Source organism: Ctenopharyngodon idella, chromosome 18, assembly GCF_019924925.1.
Source record: "Ctenopharyngodon idella isolate HZGC_01 chromosome 18, HZGC01, whole genome shotgun sequence".
Classification (NCBI taxonomy): Eukaryota; Metazoa; Chordata; class Actinopteri; order Cypriniformes; family Xenocyprididae; genus Ctenopharyngodon; species Ctenopharyngodon idella.
Window position 1 is genome coordinate 35,450,325 of NC_067237.1, and position 17,580 is coordinate 35,467,904.

Here is a 17,580-nt window from a genome sequence, read left to right on the forward strand (position 1 = left end):
CACCCTCTCGCTACAGCGAATCCAGTCATCGATTGCAGGAACAAGGGACGGTTCTCCAGACCACGGGAACATAGGGGGTTGGTATCCTAGGACACACTGGAACGGTGTAAGACCAGTGGATGAGTGCCTTAATGAGTTCTGTGCATACTCTGCCCATGGTAGAAACTCTGACCACCGATGCCGCCCACAGTATGATCTGAGGTATCTGCCGATCTCTTGGTTCAGCCTCTCCACTTGCCCGTTGGATTCCGGATGGTAGTCTGAAGTTAGACTGACATTAATATCAAGTTGTTTGCAGAATGCTTTCCATACCTGAGACGTGAACTGGGTTCCTCGGTCAGAAACAATATCCTCGGGGATACCGTAAACCCTGAAGACGTGGTGGAACATCGCTTGAGCGGTTTCCATAGCTGTGGGAAGACCCTTTAAAGGAATGAGTCTGCAAGCTTTAGAGAAGCGGTCAATGATTACTAGGATCGTGGTAAACCCATTAGATGGGGGCAGGTCAGTGACAAAGTCTACTGAAAGGTGTGACCAAGGTTTTTGAGGTATGGGCAATGGTTGTAATAGACCAGATGGAAGTTCTTTGGGGGTTTTAGACTGTGCACACACTGAACATGACTTGACGTAATTTGTTATATCCTTAACCATAGATGGCCACCAGAAGGAATTTTGTGTGAGATGTAGTGTTCATGAGATACCTGGATGCCCAGAGCAAAGTGACGTGTGGACCCATTGCATGACTCGGAGTCGAAGCCTGGAAGGAACATAATGTTTGTTAGCAGGACAGCCTTGTGGTTTGGGTTCATTGCTCTGTTCTCTTTGGATTTAATCCATCAGATCCCAAGTGATTGGTGCGATGATGATGGATAGTGGCAAGATGGATTCAGGTTGGTTCTCTGCCTGTGGGTGATCATGTCTCCTGGAGAGAGCGTCAGCTTTGCTGTTCTTACTACCAGGACGGTAGGTCACAGTGAACTGGAATCTGGTAAAGAACAAGGACCAACGAGCCTGGCGAGGATTTAATCTTTTTGCACTTTTTATGTACTCAAGGTTTTTGTGATCTGTGATTACCTGGAAGGGGTGAGTGGAACCTTCCAACCAATGTCTCCATTCTTCGATGGCTGCCTTCATAGCTAGAAGCTCCTTGTTGCCAACATCGTAGTTTCGCTCAGCGTCCGTGAGTTTTCTAGAAAAGTAAGCACAAGGGAAAAGCTTGCCTGGTTGTCCGTGGCGTTGGGAGAGCACTGCACCTATTCCACAGTCGGATGCGTCAACTTCCAGGACGAATGGTAAATTGGGATCGGGATGCTTTAGGATTGGTGCAGTCGTAAAGCGGTGCTTGAGGTTGGTAAATGCTTGTGTAGCGTGATCTGTCCATTTCAACTTTGACGGTTTACCTTTCAGTAGGGATGCTATTGGTGCTGCTGTGATGCTGTAGTTGCATATAAAGCGTCGGTAGAAATTGGCAAACCCCAGAAAGCGCTGAAGCTCCTTGACTGTAGTGGGTTGGGGCCATTCAGTGACTGCCGTGATCTTGGAGTTGTCCATTTCCACACCTTGATGACTGACGTTGTACCCAAGGAAAGATGTTCGTTGGACATGGAACTCACATTTTTCTGCCTTGACATAGAGTTGATTCTCTAACAGTCTGGTGAGTACAGTTCTGACATGACCCTTGTGTTCCTCCTCAGATTTGGAATAAATCAAGATGTCGTCTATGTAGGCCACAACATATTTGTTCAAAATGTCCTTGAAGATCTTGTTAATGAAGGACTGGAAGACCGCAGGTGCATTGGCTAGCCCATACGGCATGACCTGGTATTCATAGTGCCCACTAGTGGTCAAAAATGCAGTCTTCCACTCGTCACCTTCCTTGATTCTAATGAGGTTATAAGCACTTTTAAGATCTAGCTTGGTGTATATTTTAGCTTCTCTGAGTTGTTCAAGTGCTGCAGGAACTAGTGGTAGAGGATAGCGAAACTTAACTGTGACATTGTTCAAACCTCGATAATCAATGCATGGATGAAGTCCTCCATCCTTCTTATCGATGAAAAAGAAGCCTGCAGCTGCTGGGGAAGTGGATGGACGAATGAAACTGGAATTGAGAGCTTCCTCAATGTATTCTTCCATAGCTTGACTTTCTGGACGTGACAGAGGACATACTTTACTTTTCGGTGGTATGGCATTTGGTAGGAGATCTATGGCACAGTCCCATGGACGATGAGGTGGCAGTTGAGTGGCTCTGGTTTTGCTGAAGACTTCCTGAAGTTCTTGGTAGCATGATGGTATGGTGACTGGCTTACATTCTGGGCTCTCTATGCTGGTGGTAAAACAAGACTTGGTAATGGTGTTACTCAGGCAATTAGAAAAACAGAATTGTGACCAATGTATGATCTCACCATGTTGCCAAGAGATGACTGGGTCGTGAACAGATAGCCATGGATATCCAAGGATGATTTCATGGCACGGAGAATCAAGGACGTAGAAGGTGATGGTTTCTTGGTGAAATAGTCCTACTTGCATTTTCATGGGCAGAGTTAGTTGAGTGATGCCATCTCCAATGGGTTTGTTGTTAACGGTGTTTACCTTGAGTGGAGGTTCACAGTTTTGGACGGGAATGTTGAATGTTGTAATGAGGTCCTGATGAATTAGGTTTAATGCTCAGCCAGAGTCAATCAGCGCTGTGAATTCAAATCGTCTTGATCTCTCATCAGTAGATAATCTCGTGACCCCTAGCTGCATGGGCTCAGGACTGGCATGATCATTGGCGTGGCTTGAGTCGGAAATCTGTGTAGCTTGCGAGGCTCTCGTTGACTTGCTTTGAGGGCGATGAGTACGCATGAGATTGTCAATCTTGATGGCTAATGTGACATACTCAGAAAAGGAGTGCTCTTCACCCTTACATGCAAGCTCTGCCTGTAACTCCATATTCAAACTGCGACGAAACAGGGCCTTGAGTGACACATCGTTCCAACCACTCTGAGCAGCAAGCGTTCTGAACTCAATAGCATATTCAGCGGCGGATCTGCAGCCTTGAGTTAGCTGCATTAAACGAGTGGAAACATCCTTGCCCCCTGCTGGGTATTCAAACACATCTCTAAGTTGTTTTATGAAGTACGGGTAGGATGTTTGGAACAAGCGATCAGTTTCCCAAACTGCAGCGGCCCACTCGATCGTTTTGCCCGTTAGCAATGACATGAGGAATGCACACTTCTTCTCTTCAGAATAAAAGTCACTTCCCTGATGCATGAAAAAGATTTCTACTTGGCGGATGAAACCTTTACATTGCTCAGCAGAACCATTAAACTTGTCAGGTAATGCAAAGCTTACCTTTCTGGGCATAGGCGGTGGTAGCGATCGCAAATACTGAGTGAGGTAGTCATTGGCCACTTGAGCTTTAGCCAGTTGATCACGGTACTCCTTGAGAACGTCGCTCTGATAAGCGAACGCGGCCTGTAGATTCGTAACATCTGCTGGATTCTTCGGTGGCAAAGTATTATGTAAGGACGCTGAGGCGGCATTAGAATCCATGTGCAGTGTTTAATGTATCCACAGCAAACAAATCCAAAACAGCAGGCAAATAATCGTAAAATGAGGCAGGCAGAGGTGTAAACACAGTAAGGCAGTCCAATCCAGGCAACAGAACAGTGGGCAATCCAAAAGGCAGTAAACAGGTGAAACAGGCAATGATCATACACAATAAGGCAAAATAATAGCAATGGGAAAACGCTCGGTAAGGCAGACAGGCTGGCAATACTTCGCGAAGTACAAGGAGCAAGGCCATACTTAAATGTCCACCAAACAGGAAGTAACCAGTGAAGCAGAGGGAGCGGCATACATTCAGTATTCAGGAGAGGGCTCCCTCTGCTGGCGTGGCGTTACAGTAACAGAGATAAAATAAAATTAAGTAACTATGTTGTGATTATAAAATTACATTTAAAAAAAATATTAAATTACTCATATAATGAAATAAATGTCACCCATCCCTATCCCAGCCTGTTCAGAATGTTAGCATGATGCAACAATCACATTAAGTTCACACTGTAGCATGTAATTATTATTTTTTTTAATTATTATTATTTTTTAATTTATAAAACAATGAATTTTAAGTTCTGTCATATCATTGAATTACTTTTACTTTTTTTTTTTTTTATTCAGGTATCGTATCGAAGTCATAATTTCAGTATCATGACAACACTACAAGAGGTGTTAAACTACCTCATGTCTCAAAGCACATTACATTACAATAATAATGATTGTACAACTTAGAGAGCTTGTACCTGACTGCTGCAGATTCATTTCAGTGTCGATACTGTTGACATGGATATGCATAATTCAGAGTCCTCTGTTCATGGTATAACACTCAATTATATATTTTGAAATATCGCCCTGGTCGCACTGAGACTGAGTCAATATTGATTGATTATTTTCATGTGACTGATCAAGCTATTATATGTAGCTAGTATGAGTAACAAAATGCTTTCTTTGTGCCCAGATTTGACTAATGCAAAAACTTACAATTCACACAGCCAAGTTTATTTATATATAGGGCTATCCAGCCATCTAGTGGTTACATGATGGTATTACAGATGATAAATGGTGAAAAAGTTAGAGAGAAATATTTATTAAATATTTTAGTAATATTTTGTAAAATCCCCTTAAATTACAACAATATATTATTGTTGGTTCAATTATTATTGAATCAAATTCTGGAATCGCCCCTGCTCAGCAGACAGGTGAAATTATGCATGTATTAGTGCAGATTCTAGGCCATACTAGGCCTACTTTTAAGTAGCATCAAGATTACAAACTAATATCATATGGCCTGCTGAGGAGGAGGAGGATTTGGAGGAGGAGAAGGATACATACACTGAATACACAGAAATTTCCTTTCTTTACACCAGCTCGAATTTCAGTATGAACACATGGGAGTTTAGCCTAATGGCTTATAAAGTTTTTTATTTTATGTACAGTATGTGTGCATTAAAAGTACCATTCCGGCAGTGAGAACAATGCTGAACTAAATGAAGATAAATGTCTTGGTGATAAATTACTTACGATAAATTACTAATGAATTGGAGAAAAACATTTATTTCATAAAGTGATTTTCCCCCCACTTTCAATTCTTTTCCTTCAATGAAATGTTAGATTTTTGCTCATTTTATGAATTAAAGATCAAAAGGATAAACAATGCAGATTTATTTTTACAGTCATCTTTGATCATATTTTCCAAGGGTGCCAATAATTCTGACCACAAGCACTGCATGTCTCTGTGCTATATTAACTTAGATACAACTCTTTAACATAACTAACATAACAACTAACATAACAAATGCTCGTATCCAGATTTGTAAATATATCACAGCTTTAGTATTTTCTTTTTCTCTTTTCTTTACTTTTCTTCATTCTGTATATATGCTTTTGATTAGTTTAGTTGTATGTTCCCCGTAGTTTCATTTATTAAACCTCATTATATCCACGAATGATTGGGTGCTTCTCAGTATTCAAATTGATGCATACTCGTTTCCTCGCTTGTACATCCTCCAACCTGTGACCCGGAAACCGATCGAACTCAGCCATCTTGAAGGACATCTCAATTCTCTAATTACACCATGAGGAGGCGAGGAACGAAGAGTGAGGAAGCTTCCCGAGGAGCTATGATCGAGTATACACAGGTGTATCCTATTCAGAAGTCTTTCTCATTGAGAAAACTGATGCACAAAGAAACCCCCTTCACATCTGTCACAATAATTTAAATGCATGCTTTATTTTTGCAGTTTAAATAAACTTTTACATCTCACATATTTCAATGGGACATCCTGCATTATTAATATTTATTATGAATTTTTTAAATAACCAAACTTAACAACATGGGGGCAGATCCCTCGAGCACAGCTGATGACACTTTGAAGTGACGCTTGAGTGATCAAGAACATTCCAATATACAAATAACATCTCCTTCCTTGTTTTCTTTCCTTGCATCCTCCCCTCACATCCTATGGGAGGTGGATGATCCTGCTGGATTTTTTTATCATAACAGTCATTATTTGTCATGTAGAAACGAGTAATACATCATTTGAAATGGCAAATCTTTTATCTGTGTACCCTCACAATAACAACATCTCACTTGTCGTTTTCCATTAATTTGCCTGGTCGCCATACTGAAGTAAATGAAAACTAGTTTTTTTCGCTGCTCCTGCTACAAATTTTGTCCAACTTCATCCAAAATCAGCTCAGATGACCTTTGGACCGATCCACAAAGAAATTACTGAACGGATTTTTTTGCTACCGGTCCCGAGAAATAACGTTCTGAATATGACCTATGCTTTGTTGTCCTATGCTAAATAGCTTAGCTTGCCAATCAAATAGCATTCTAAACAGAGGCCATTATTTTCTAATGTGGATTAAACATAATTTAATTAGTTCCCAAGTTATCTTAGCTTGCTAATTGGTTAATATGCTAACTAATGCTTTGGTGTGCACGTTCTTGCCTTGAAAACTCTCCTCAGCAGCCTAGTGAATCAGCATCAACTGAGTGGTGCAACTTTCTAAGCCACAAGCCCCGAACCTTTCAGGTTGCGGGTTCAAATCCAGTGTGGCACATTCCCAGACTGCAAGAAGTACTGTGGCCAGAAATTGTGCAAGAAGTTGCATCTGTTCCAGACATTGCTTCTTTCTGAGAATGATCTCATCTGAACTTAATAAATATAACATGCAGTGCAATTACATAAAAAAAATCTTAATAGTGCTTTTTGCTTTTGAGATTCACATTGTAGAGCCTTTGATTAGAGCTAATATTAGTCGGTCTGTCTCGTGTCTACTAGAACAATCTTCTGTAAAGAGCTGCTTTATAGCTGAAATGAATCAACAATGAACTGATTTCAAATGAATAATGACTGTTTACTATTGTCTTTTTAGAGCTGCTTTACAGCAGAGTTGAATTCTGTTTGCATCATTGAATCGTTATTTTCCTATTTATCGCTTTAAAGCTGCTTTGAAACCATCTGCATTGTATAAAGCGCTATATAAATATAGGTGACTTGACTTGACACAGGATCGGCAAAAGTCCACAACCCGTCACTCGAACTTGGGTTGCTGTTGCACTATATGCTGGAGCACTGCCTACAAGGCTATGGCTCTGACTTGGTTGTAATTTTTGAACTCTTTCTACTAGAAATAAAATTCTTAGTTTATTTGATTATGATTTTCATGCTTATCCCATTCAATGTCTTGCATTAAGACTCCATTTTAAAAAGTAGTGTTTTACAGTTTTTTCTCCTTCAAATTTTGCCCGATTATCAACAAAATCTGCACAGATTATGATTAGACAGAGCTGACCAAACAGCATTTAGACTTCTAAAAGTTACAGTAATACAGAGTTAAAAATGTCCACCCAAAATCAGATGAGAAGTTGTATCTTTGCAATCCTGTGAAACAAAACTTGGTATGCTGCCACATTTGATGACGGCACCACCTACAGGTCATGACATCTAAAAAAAAAAAAAAAAAAAAAAAGAGGCTATTTTAGCTTATACACTATATTGCCAAAAGTTTTGGGGCGCCTGCCTTTACATGCACATGACTTTAATGACATGTTCCCCCGAAACTGCCAAGCCAGACAGAGAAGCGTGGTTCATCACTCCAGAGAACACATCTCCACTGCTCTAGAGTCCAGTGGCGGCGTGCTTTACACCACTGCATCTGATGCTTTGCATTGCACTTGGTGATGTAAGACTTGGATGCAGCTGCTCGGCCATGGAAACCTATTCCATGAAGCTCTCTATGCACTGTTCTTGAGCTAATCTGAAGGCCATACAAAGTTTGGAGGTCTGTAGCTATTGACTCTGCAGAAAGTTGTCAACTTCTACGCACTGTGTGCCTCAGCATGCGCTGACCCCGCTCTGTGATTTTATAGAAAAAAAATCACTTTCTGTAACTTCTGTTGTTCCCAATTGCTTCCACTTTGTTATGAAACCACTAACAGTTGACCGTGGAATATTTAGTAGTGAGGAAATTCCATGAATTGTCTTATTGTACAGGTGGCAACCTATCACGGTACCACGCTTGAATTCACTGAGCTCCTGACGAAGCAGATTTTTTATATTCGCTACCGTTAACAATAAAGTCCTTTCTGAAGGTGCATGCTAATCTGTCAGATTTGCACCTTCCTTCTAAATATTACTGACAATGAACTTTTGAACTTTGGGTTTTCAGTATAGAGCTTCTAAAAGAGGCCCTTTTTATGGCAAACTAACAAATCAAATGTACATGTACCAATGCAGTAGAGTTAGAGCAGTCCGCCCTTTATATAAATAGAAGATAACAGAAGTGACATTTCCTTAGCATGTAATAGTTCTAGATCTATAATCTACTGACAGCTTTGTCAAAAATAATGCATTTTTGTCTGTTTTCATAAGTGCTCACTTCTCAGCAATGTTATGCATGTATCAGCATTATACTGGCCATCAGCAGGATATAGATTCTAGTAAGCCTATCTGCAAGCACTATCAGCTGAGTAATTAAAAGCATTAAGTGCTTACCACAGGTCGAGAGAAGTGGTCTTCAGCCAAGCCCAGATCCATTGCACGGTCTGAACTCTGAGTTTTGGATTCAGAGGAAAAGATCTCCGACCTCACCTCTGTGAACACAGGATATTGATTTAGATCACACTTCAGATTCCTTTGAGCAAGAGCTCCTGTTTCTGACTGTACATCACATCTCCACTAGCTAATGTGTCAGTGTGACATGGTGTGATTTCACATAATCATTAACATCAGGAAAGTACAAACTGTAGTTAAGTGTGTTTGAGTTGTACAACTCAGTTATAACTATAAAAAAATTCAAGTTAATTTTAACGTTAATGTTTATTTGTTTTTCATGCTAAGCTGCATACACTATGTTATGAATATCAGGCATCAAAATAAACAAAGCAAAAATATTAGTCAAGTCAAAAATTGGCAACAAGAATGTATGCAGTCTGTTTAAGAGTGCTATTAGAGATGCTGTAAAAGAATTTAAGGAAAAGTGATATTTAGGGCTGTCATGATTTCTCAATTAAATTCAAGTACTCGATTTTAAAAAATCCTCGACTGCAATGTACCCCTTTCGGCAAAATACCGGAAGTGGCGCATTCCACGGATGAGAATCCATTATTAGACTGTTTACTAAGGCTGCACAATGTATTAAATCCATTTAAAAAACATTTAAATACTATAGCATAGTGCTTTTGTGAATTCACAAAGGCTGCGATTCAATTAAATAAATATATGTCCTGCAGGTTTAATATATATGTGCTTTAATTATTGACATGCATGTAGGTTACATGTCTCAAAACTTTGCTCATCAAATTAGGGCATACCCTGGAGGCAACACGGAGGCAGACTAAAGAAGCTATTCCCACTACGATTTGCTACGATCAATATCGGAAAGCTCACCGGCCGTCAACGCGAGTTAGTCGACTCCCTCAAGACCAGATGAGTCGACATTGCATGGAAAGAATCAAAGGCAAAAGAGATTGGAGCAGGGTATAAGATATTTTATAATGGCACCAGTGTTAACTCCCTCGAGTTGGAGGTATCACTGGCGATACCACCTCGGTTTTTTTCTTACCAGTGTGAAAGAGACTCAAAATACTCAGTCAATGTTGCACATACAATTAAGAGTTATACACCATTTTAATCTGTGAAATATCTTCTTTTATTTGTGTACACTCAGAGTAAAAACAAAATGTTGTGCTTTTTGCAAAATAAAGAAAACTAACATGATGCGTGATCTGTCGTCTCCCTCCGAACAAAGTCCAATCTGATAATTCTCAGAAAATGAACTGTAACTTAGTGAATACTAATCACAAAAAAATTAGACTTATGTCTAAAGAAACGTTGAAATGTCAGGTTTTAAATCTTGTAAGTCAAATCGAAAACAAAAATTCTCTGTTTATGTAATCTGTATGAAAAGAGAGCCATGTCAGACGCCCGTGATTCAGCTCATTATCCGCTAATGCGGCCACGCCCACGGAGCGAGTGCTATTCAGACGCAAATTCTGAGGCAATACATGTATACATTGTCGCAAACGTGTATTTATTGTCTTAAAAAGTGTCTATCTGCATGTTATAGCCATGATTATAGCGATCTCTGGAAGCCTCTGTTAGTTCCTGGAATGTCACATGGTATGCCTGTTCTTCATTAGAGTAATTTGTGGATTAAATGTGCACAGAGCCCCCTCCAGCTGCAAGTATGAACTGAAAACACAGTATCCAGCGCTCACAGTGATGACAATAAATATTGAATAAATATTACTCCTCTGTATAGAAAATTGACATAACATATGAGAATCCATCAATATTTCTCCAAATGTGCATGCTTTTAAGCATATTAAGAAATTACGGTCAATATACGATTTTAAGAGTAAAACAGAGGTCAAAATGTTAAGCTTGAATCTTAGATCTTTTTAATGATGTATAGTTTGTCAACTGCACATTAACATTTAGGCTATATAATATAACAAATATAGTAGCCTATATGAAATGCCATAGAGGTAGGAATTTTCAGACGCTTTGCATCACAGAAATACGTTATATTTTAAAGTATATTAAAATAGAAAACCATTATTTGGTTAGAGACTTGAGACTTCTTTTAAAAACATTATAATGGCAATGCGTTCAATCTTTTGACTGGTACTGTAATTTAACATAGGCCTATATAAAATTTTCTTCACATGATGTGCAATAATACGTGCATGCATGAGATCACAAAAATCCTGTTTTTTTTGTCGAGAGTGGACATTAATCCTGTTAATCAGCATGATCACAGAGGGTTTTTTTTTTTTTTTACATAGCCTACCTGACTGAAAGGCCTCATTATGCGGGTCATTATGTAGGTCATTATGCAGATCTTTTGTCTTCTCAGGTGTGAATCACAGCATTATTCATGAAGATTCACGCCTCCACGCATACTGTGTTTCTTGACAAAAAGTGTCTTACAAAATCTAAATCAATATATTGTTTTATATGAACGATATCATTTTTTATATCATTTTGAAGCAAAAACTCTAGTCTACAACCTCCAATACCTAGAAGTCTTATTTGAACACAGATTTAATATATTTTTTTTGGCCTTATTTCAGTGACTTAAGTTTTGTTTTTTCAATAACCACGCATAAACGTTATTCCTTCAAAAAAACAAACATATACATACATGTTCCTCACATATTATTGTAGCCTAGTTTGTGCTGAATGCAGTGTAATGACACTTTTGTCATTAATATGTTTATGAACAACTGAAAAAAGCACAAATGTCAGGGCATGTCAAAACTTCTCCAGGGCCCCAAAAATCCTCAGACCCCAGAGGGTTAAAAAACGCTAACTGACAAAGTAACTGAAGTCAAGAGGCTATCAGATCGGCGAATCATCAAAATTGAATTAGAATCTACTAGGGGTGTGACGAGACAGGGAGCTTACAAGACGAGACACAAGATTGAGTTCACGAGATGAGACAAGATTTTTACACATACATGACTTGAAAAATAGTCTGCATGTACATTTGAAATAACTAATTCACTCTAAATCACTATCACAATGCGATAGCATTTCGCTAGCCTGTTAACTTGTTATCCATGCCTTCCGTCTTTTTCTCTCATGCTCCTTTTTCTATGAGTCCATCAAACAACTGGTGAGTCGGATCAGTCTACAAACACAGTGAGTCATGTCATCTTCCCCTGCTATCATTACTTGCACTGCCTGTCACATGCTTAGTATAGCTTTCTCTGTCAGCGACAAGGATTCACATGTCATACATGCAGGGAAATAGTCAGGCTGACAGAGAAAATCTCAGAATTAAAGACACACATCAAAACTTTAATCAAGGATAGTAAGAATGTAAGGGCTTTAGATACTGTTTTGGATGTGACTAGCTTAGTGAACTCTGTACATTGTTCGGTTCCGGCTGTAGAGCCCGCACAGTAGGCCAACTGGGTGACTGTGAGACGGTATAGTCGCTCAGTCACTCAGTGACGCACCCACTGAGAATCCTGTTGAAAGTGCCCTAGTTATTGGTGATTCTATTACACAGAACGTGAAAATAGAGACACCAGCCACCATAGTCACATGTTTCCCGGTAGCCAGAACGCCTGACATCAAAACAAATTTAAAAGTGCTGGCTAATGCTAATGTAGCAAATTAGCTTAAAAGAAATATGAATAATTAATTATAATGGATTATAATTAATTATAAATATTTGGATTAGTTTCAGACTTTAGCAAAATTAATTTTACGATTATTTAATCAGCTCGTCCAAGCAAACAGACAGCATAATCAGTTATAATTCTAGGAAACAAATTATCTTCCTGGCCAAGAAAGAATAACTTTTTCCACCAATATATAAAGTAATAGCAGGGTAATAGCATGTAGCTAGATCAAAACGTTTAAGAGAATAAAGAAAGTGATGGAAAGTAAAGAAAGAGAGAAAGAGAGAGAGAGAGAGAGAGAATGGCAAGATTACAACAGTTAACCACAACCTGCAAGAAACATCAAAGAATCAGGGTCACCTTAAAAGGGGCACAATAACTTGGAAACACAACTAAAGGCTGCAAACAGGTACTTGCGTTGACTTTGGTTGCTGAATATGTATAGATGCGGTAGATTCTGGAGATTCTTGACGATTTTGTCAGGAGTGCGCTGAAGCATTCGCTTGGGTTATTCTGGGTGGTCCACGTTGAATCCAACAAAGTTAACTTGAAAATAAAGTTACGTGAAGGAGACGGGAAACGATGGTCTCAAAAGAGATTGATCAAAAATGTACCTGATCTGAGGACTCTTAAAGACCCTATCAGTTCACACCCATTTCGGTGAGGTGACCAATCAAAGATGACCGGGAGAAAGTTTTACACAAAAGCGTCGTAAAAATATTTGAATGCATTTTGTCATAGCATACTATACACCATTACTTATGGAATGAAAAGAGGATTCTTTTGATACCAAGAAAGATGGGGACTTGAAGGCATTCAAGCAGTAATACATACACCTGGATTTGGGCATTTGAAGTTACCCTGACATAACTAAAGAATCATAATTAGGTCAATATAATACAGGGAAAATACTATATACACTTAGGACAGTTTGATTGTGGGTAGAAATGTCCTTTTTCCAAATTGTATTGGAAGTTTGACTGTAGTCTGTGGACCAAATGGCTGGCACTGTCTGTTGATGGGGGATGCAGAGAGGGGATCACCTCCTGTCTTTGAAGCTTGCAGAAAGCTCCAGACACCGTGTCTACTAAGGTCGTTCATGGGAGCCTGTGTGATGACAAACCTTTGAAGAGAACTTGTTTTGCATCTCTTTGGAGCCGATGACTTAGTTTGAACAACAGGAGAGAAAATGAAGGATTTTTGTGATGCCTAAAGCATTTTGATCACGTCCAATCGTTACAGTAAACACTCTAAGAATATTATTCACGTCAGCACTAATGATGTCCGACTTCGCCAGTCGGACATCACTAAAATTAACATTAAAGCAGTGTGTGAACTTGCAAGTATGATGTCAGACACTGTAATTTGTTCTGGACCCCTTCCTGTTCATCGGAGTGATGAGATACTTAGCAGACTATCATCACTCAATGGCCGGCTGTCTATGTGGTGTCCGCAGAATAATATAGAGTTCATAGACAATTGGAAAAGTTTCTGGGGCAGACCTGACATGTTGAAAAGAGATGGTATTCATCCCTCCCGGGATCGCTCTTCTCTCTAGTAATATGGCACATAGTCTTAGAGCTGAAACTTGACAAACTGGGGCCAGGTCTGCTAAATCAACCGTCTGCTAGCTGTCTCACGTCACAGAAGTCAGATAAATCCCAACACATAGAGACTCTCTGACCTAGATATCATCACATAGAGACTGTGTCTGTACCCCAAATTAGTAAATACAAAAAAATCCCAAACCCATTTAAGGGTAAAAATTGAATTGATGTATAACAAATAAAAAACAGATATATTACTGATAAACAAATGATAAAGCTTGGGTTGCTGAATATTAGATCTCTTTCTTCAAAAGCACTCATTTTAAATGACATTATCACAGACAATAATCTAGATGTGCTGTGTTTGACAGAAACCTGGCTAAAACCAGACGATTACATTACTTTAAATGAGTCCGCGCCTCAAGGTTACTATTATCAACACGAGCCTCGTCTGAAAGGCTGTAATTTATAGTAATATCTTCAGTACTCCAAAGACTTTCAAATATAATTCCTTTGAAGTGATGGTGCTTTATGTAACGTTATGTAACGTAAGCGACAAATCCTGTTTGACATTTGTGTTGGCTACAGTATACAAGGCAACCAGGGCAACATACAGACTTTATCAAAGAATTTGCTGATTTTCTATCGGAGTTAGTACTGGCTGCGGATAAATCCTTATTGTTGGTGATTTTAATATCCATGTAGATAATGAAAAAGATGCATTGGGATTGGCATTTACAGACATTCTAAACTCTACTGGAGTTAGACAACACATGTCAGGACCCACTCATTGTCGTAATCATACTTTAGATCTAATATTGTCACATGGAATCGATATTGACGCAGTTGAGATTCTGCAGCAGAGCGATGACATCTCAGATCATTATCTAGTCTTGTGTATACTACATTTAGCCATGGCTGCAAAACCGCCTCCCTGCCACAAATATGGTAGAACTATCACATCTACCACTAAAGAATGCTTTATAAATAATCTTCCTGATCAGTTTCATCTCCTTAGCATACCAGATAGCTTAGAAGAACTCAATGCTACAAAATAAACTATTGACTCTCTCTTTTCCAGCACATTAGACTCAGTTGCTACTTTGCGCTTAAAGAAGATTAAGGAAATTAGTCCAACGCAGTGGTACAATGAGCACACTCAGGCCCTTAAGAGAGCAGCTAGAAAAATGAAGTGCAGCTGGAAGAAAACAAAACTAGAGGTTTTTCACATTTCGTGGAAAGGTCTTAAAAACTGCTAGATCTACTTTTTTAATTTTTCAAATCTCTTAGAAAAAACAAACAAACACAACCCTAGGTATTTATCTGATATAGTGGCTAAATTAACGAGAAATAAAGCTTCAACTTCTGATGTTTCCAATCAGCACAACAGTAATGACTTCTTTACTTGCAAGATTGATAATATTAGAGAGAAAATTATAACCATGCAATCGTCTACTATAGTATCGTGTCACACAGTGCATTGTAGTATGGAAAAATTCCATTTATTCGCATTAAATCATCAAAATAAACAACATGTTAGAACCTATACCGACTAAGCTATTGAAAGAGATGCTTCCAGAGGTCATAGATCCTCTTCTTAACATCATTAATTCATCTTTATCGCTAGGATATGTACCGAAAACTTTTAAGCTGGCTATTATTAAACTTCTTATTAAAAAACCACAACTTGATCCTAGAAAATTAGTCAATTACAGGCCGATCTCGATTCTACCTTTTCTGTCAAAAATACTAGAAAATGCAGTATCATCACAACTATTTTCCTTTTTAAAAAGAAATGGTATCTGTGAGGATTTCCAGTCAGGATTTAGACCGTATCATAGTACTAAGACTGCTCTCATTAGAGTTACAAATGATTTGCTCTTAACATCAGATCGTGGTTGTATTTCTCTATTAGTGTTACTGGATCTTAGTGCTGCATTTGACACTATTGACAACAAAATTCTTTTGAATAGACTCGAAAATGATGTTGGCATAAGTGGGATTGCATTGGCATGGTTCAAATCATACTTATCTGACCGTTATCAGTTTGTAGTAGTAAATGAAGAGATGTCATATCGATCACAAGTTCAGTATAGTTCAGTATGGAGTACGTACTGCAAGGCTCAGTACTAGGACCATTGCTTTTTACTCTGTATGCTACCATTGGGAGATTTTTCATCAAGCATGATACAGAGCTAAGAGATGGTTACAACTACACAGCCCAGCCTAAGATAGTTTTCATATCGGGAGATATTTGCATGCATCAGGGAGCCGCTTTCAAAATGAGGGGTACTGAAATAACATTTGAATTGAGGGAGCGGCGCTGCTAAGTGCGCATTCTACAATACAAGACATTTGTCAGATGCTTAGGCTCTGTTGTGCAAGGAATCCTCTGCCATGGTGTTGTCAATTATCTCTTCACTTACTCCCGTGCAATACAAATACCTTTGCTAATAAATTAGAATGGAAGTTTTTGTTTGTCTGTTTGTTTGTTTTTTTTTCTGCTGAGAAATCAATAAAAATGCAAGTTCATGTATCGTGATATATATCGTATCGTGAAGCCCTTGCCAATACACAGCCCTAGTCTTTGTTCAACTTTCAACTTCCACGACCTCTGTTCAACAATGTTCTGGATCTGCCTGCAGTGACACTATTGTATGTGAATTGAACTGAGCTGGACAATGACATCACTGTTTTCTCCAGAGCTGCTGTATAGTTAAATGAATAAATTAAAAACTAATGATTTTTACAATGGAATGAATCAATACTGAACTTACTTAAGCTGGACAATGACACTATTTTCTTCTAGAGCTGCTGTACAGCCACAATTATGTTCCCTCTATCACTGTAAAGCTGCTTTGACACAGTCTGCATTTAAAAAGCGCTATATAAATAAATGTGACTTGACTTGACATACAGCTCTGTGGAGTCTGCTTCCACATATGTTACAGCACACTTTAGTCTTACAGAATCTTGCAAGTGCTTTGGCCAAGACACACAAAACATTATGCAATTTTCATCAATTTGTCTTTTCTTGAAGCGATATTAGTGTCTGGACACAGTTCTGTTTTGTGTGATGAACTGTCACAGAAAAGGCAGTTCTGTATTCTGGTGGTTTGCAGTACTGCAGCTGATGGCACGTGATGCTTTTTCTGCTTCACTGACTCTAGTCTTTAAAATGCTTTGGCTGCCTTTGGGAATACTTGGCTTAATCAGTTGTGTGATCCTTTCTCTGAATTTCAGAATCATAACTTCTGAGACCTTCCACTAATTTCTTCAGAGCATACTCAATCATTCACTCAGTTAACAAAGCATTATTGGAAAATGATTCTTACAGCTGAGCAACATAATAGCAAGTTTCAGTTATTATTATTTAAAACAATTATTATATATTATATTATTATGATTTTATATAGATTACTATTACGCTAATAAATTTAGAACAATCTTTTCAGCTATTTAAAAAATAGTCCATTACAATTTACAAAACAATCAAACTTAAGTATTCCAGAGAATAATTACTACACACCAATACCATAGAGAGCCAAAGTACTGTGCTGGTTACATATAAAAGAGGTCTTAATCAAAAGTATGAATTTTTAACTTTATCAGTATATAAATGTATAGGTAACACTTTACAATAAGGTTAATTTGTTAACATTAATTCATGTATTAACTAACATGAACTAACCATGAGTAATACATTTGTTACTGTATTTGTTAATCTTTGTTATCGTTAGTTAATAAAAATACAGCTCTTCATAGTTTGTTCATGTTAGTTCACAGTGCATTAACTAATGTTAACAAATACAACTCTTGATTTTAAAATGTATTAGTAAATGTTGAAAT

At 38.4% G+C, this 17,580-nt stretch overlaps 1 protein-coding gene across 3 annotated transcripts in view; it reads right to left on the reverse strand.

Annotated features, from left to right (window-relative positions):
• Positions 1 to 17,580, reverse strand: part of def8 (differentially expressed in FDCP 8 homolog) — a 168,529-nt gene that overhangs the window by 71,657 nt on the left and 79,292 nt on the right. For 2 of the 3 annotated variants that reach the window (XM_051871420.1, XM_051871421.1), the window contains one exon: positions 8,544 to 8,641. In XM_051871420.1, the coding sequence (XP_051727380.1) occupies positions 8,544 to 8,641 (98 nt within the window). Of the gene's footprint in view, positions 1 to 826; positions 7,494 to 8,543; positions 8,642 to 17,580 lie in introns of those variants that run through there. The other variant, XM_051871419.1, reaches the window with a different exon arrangement.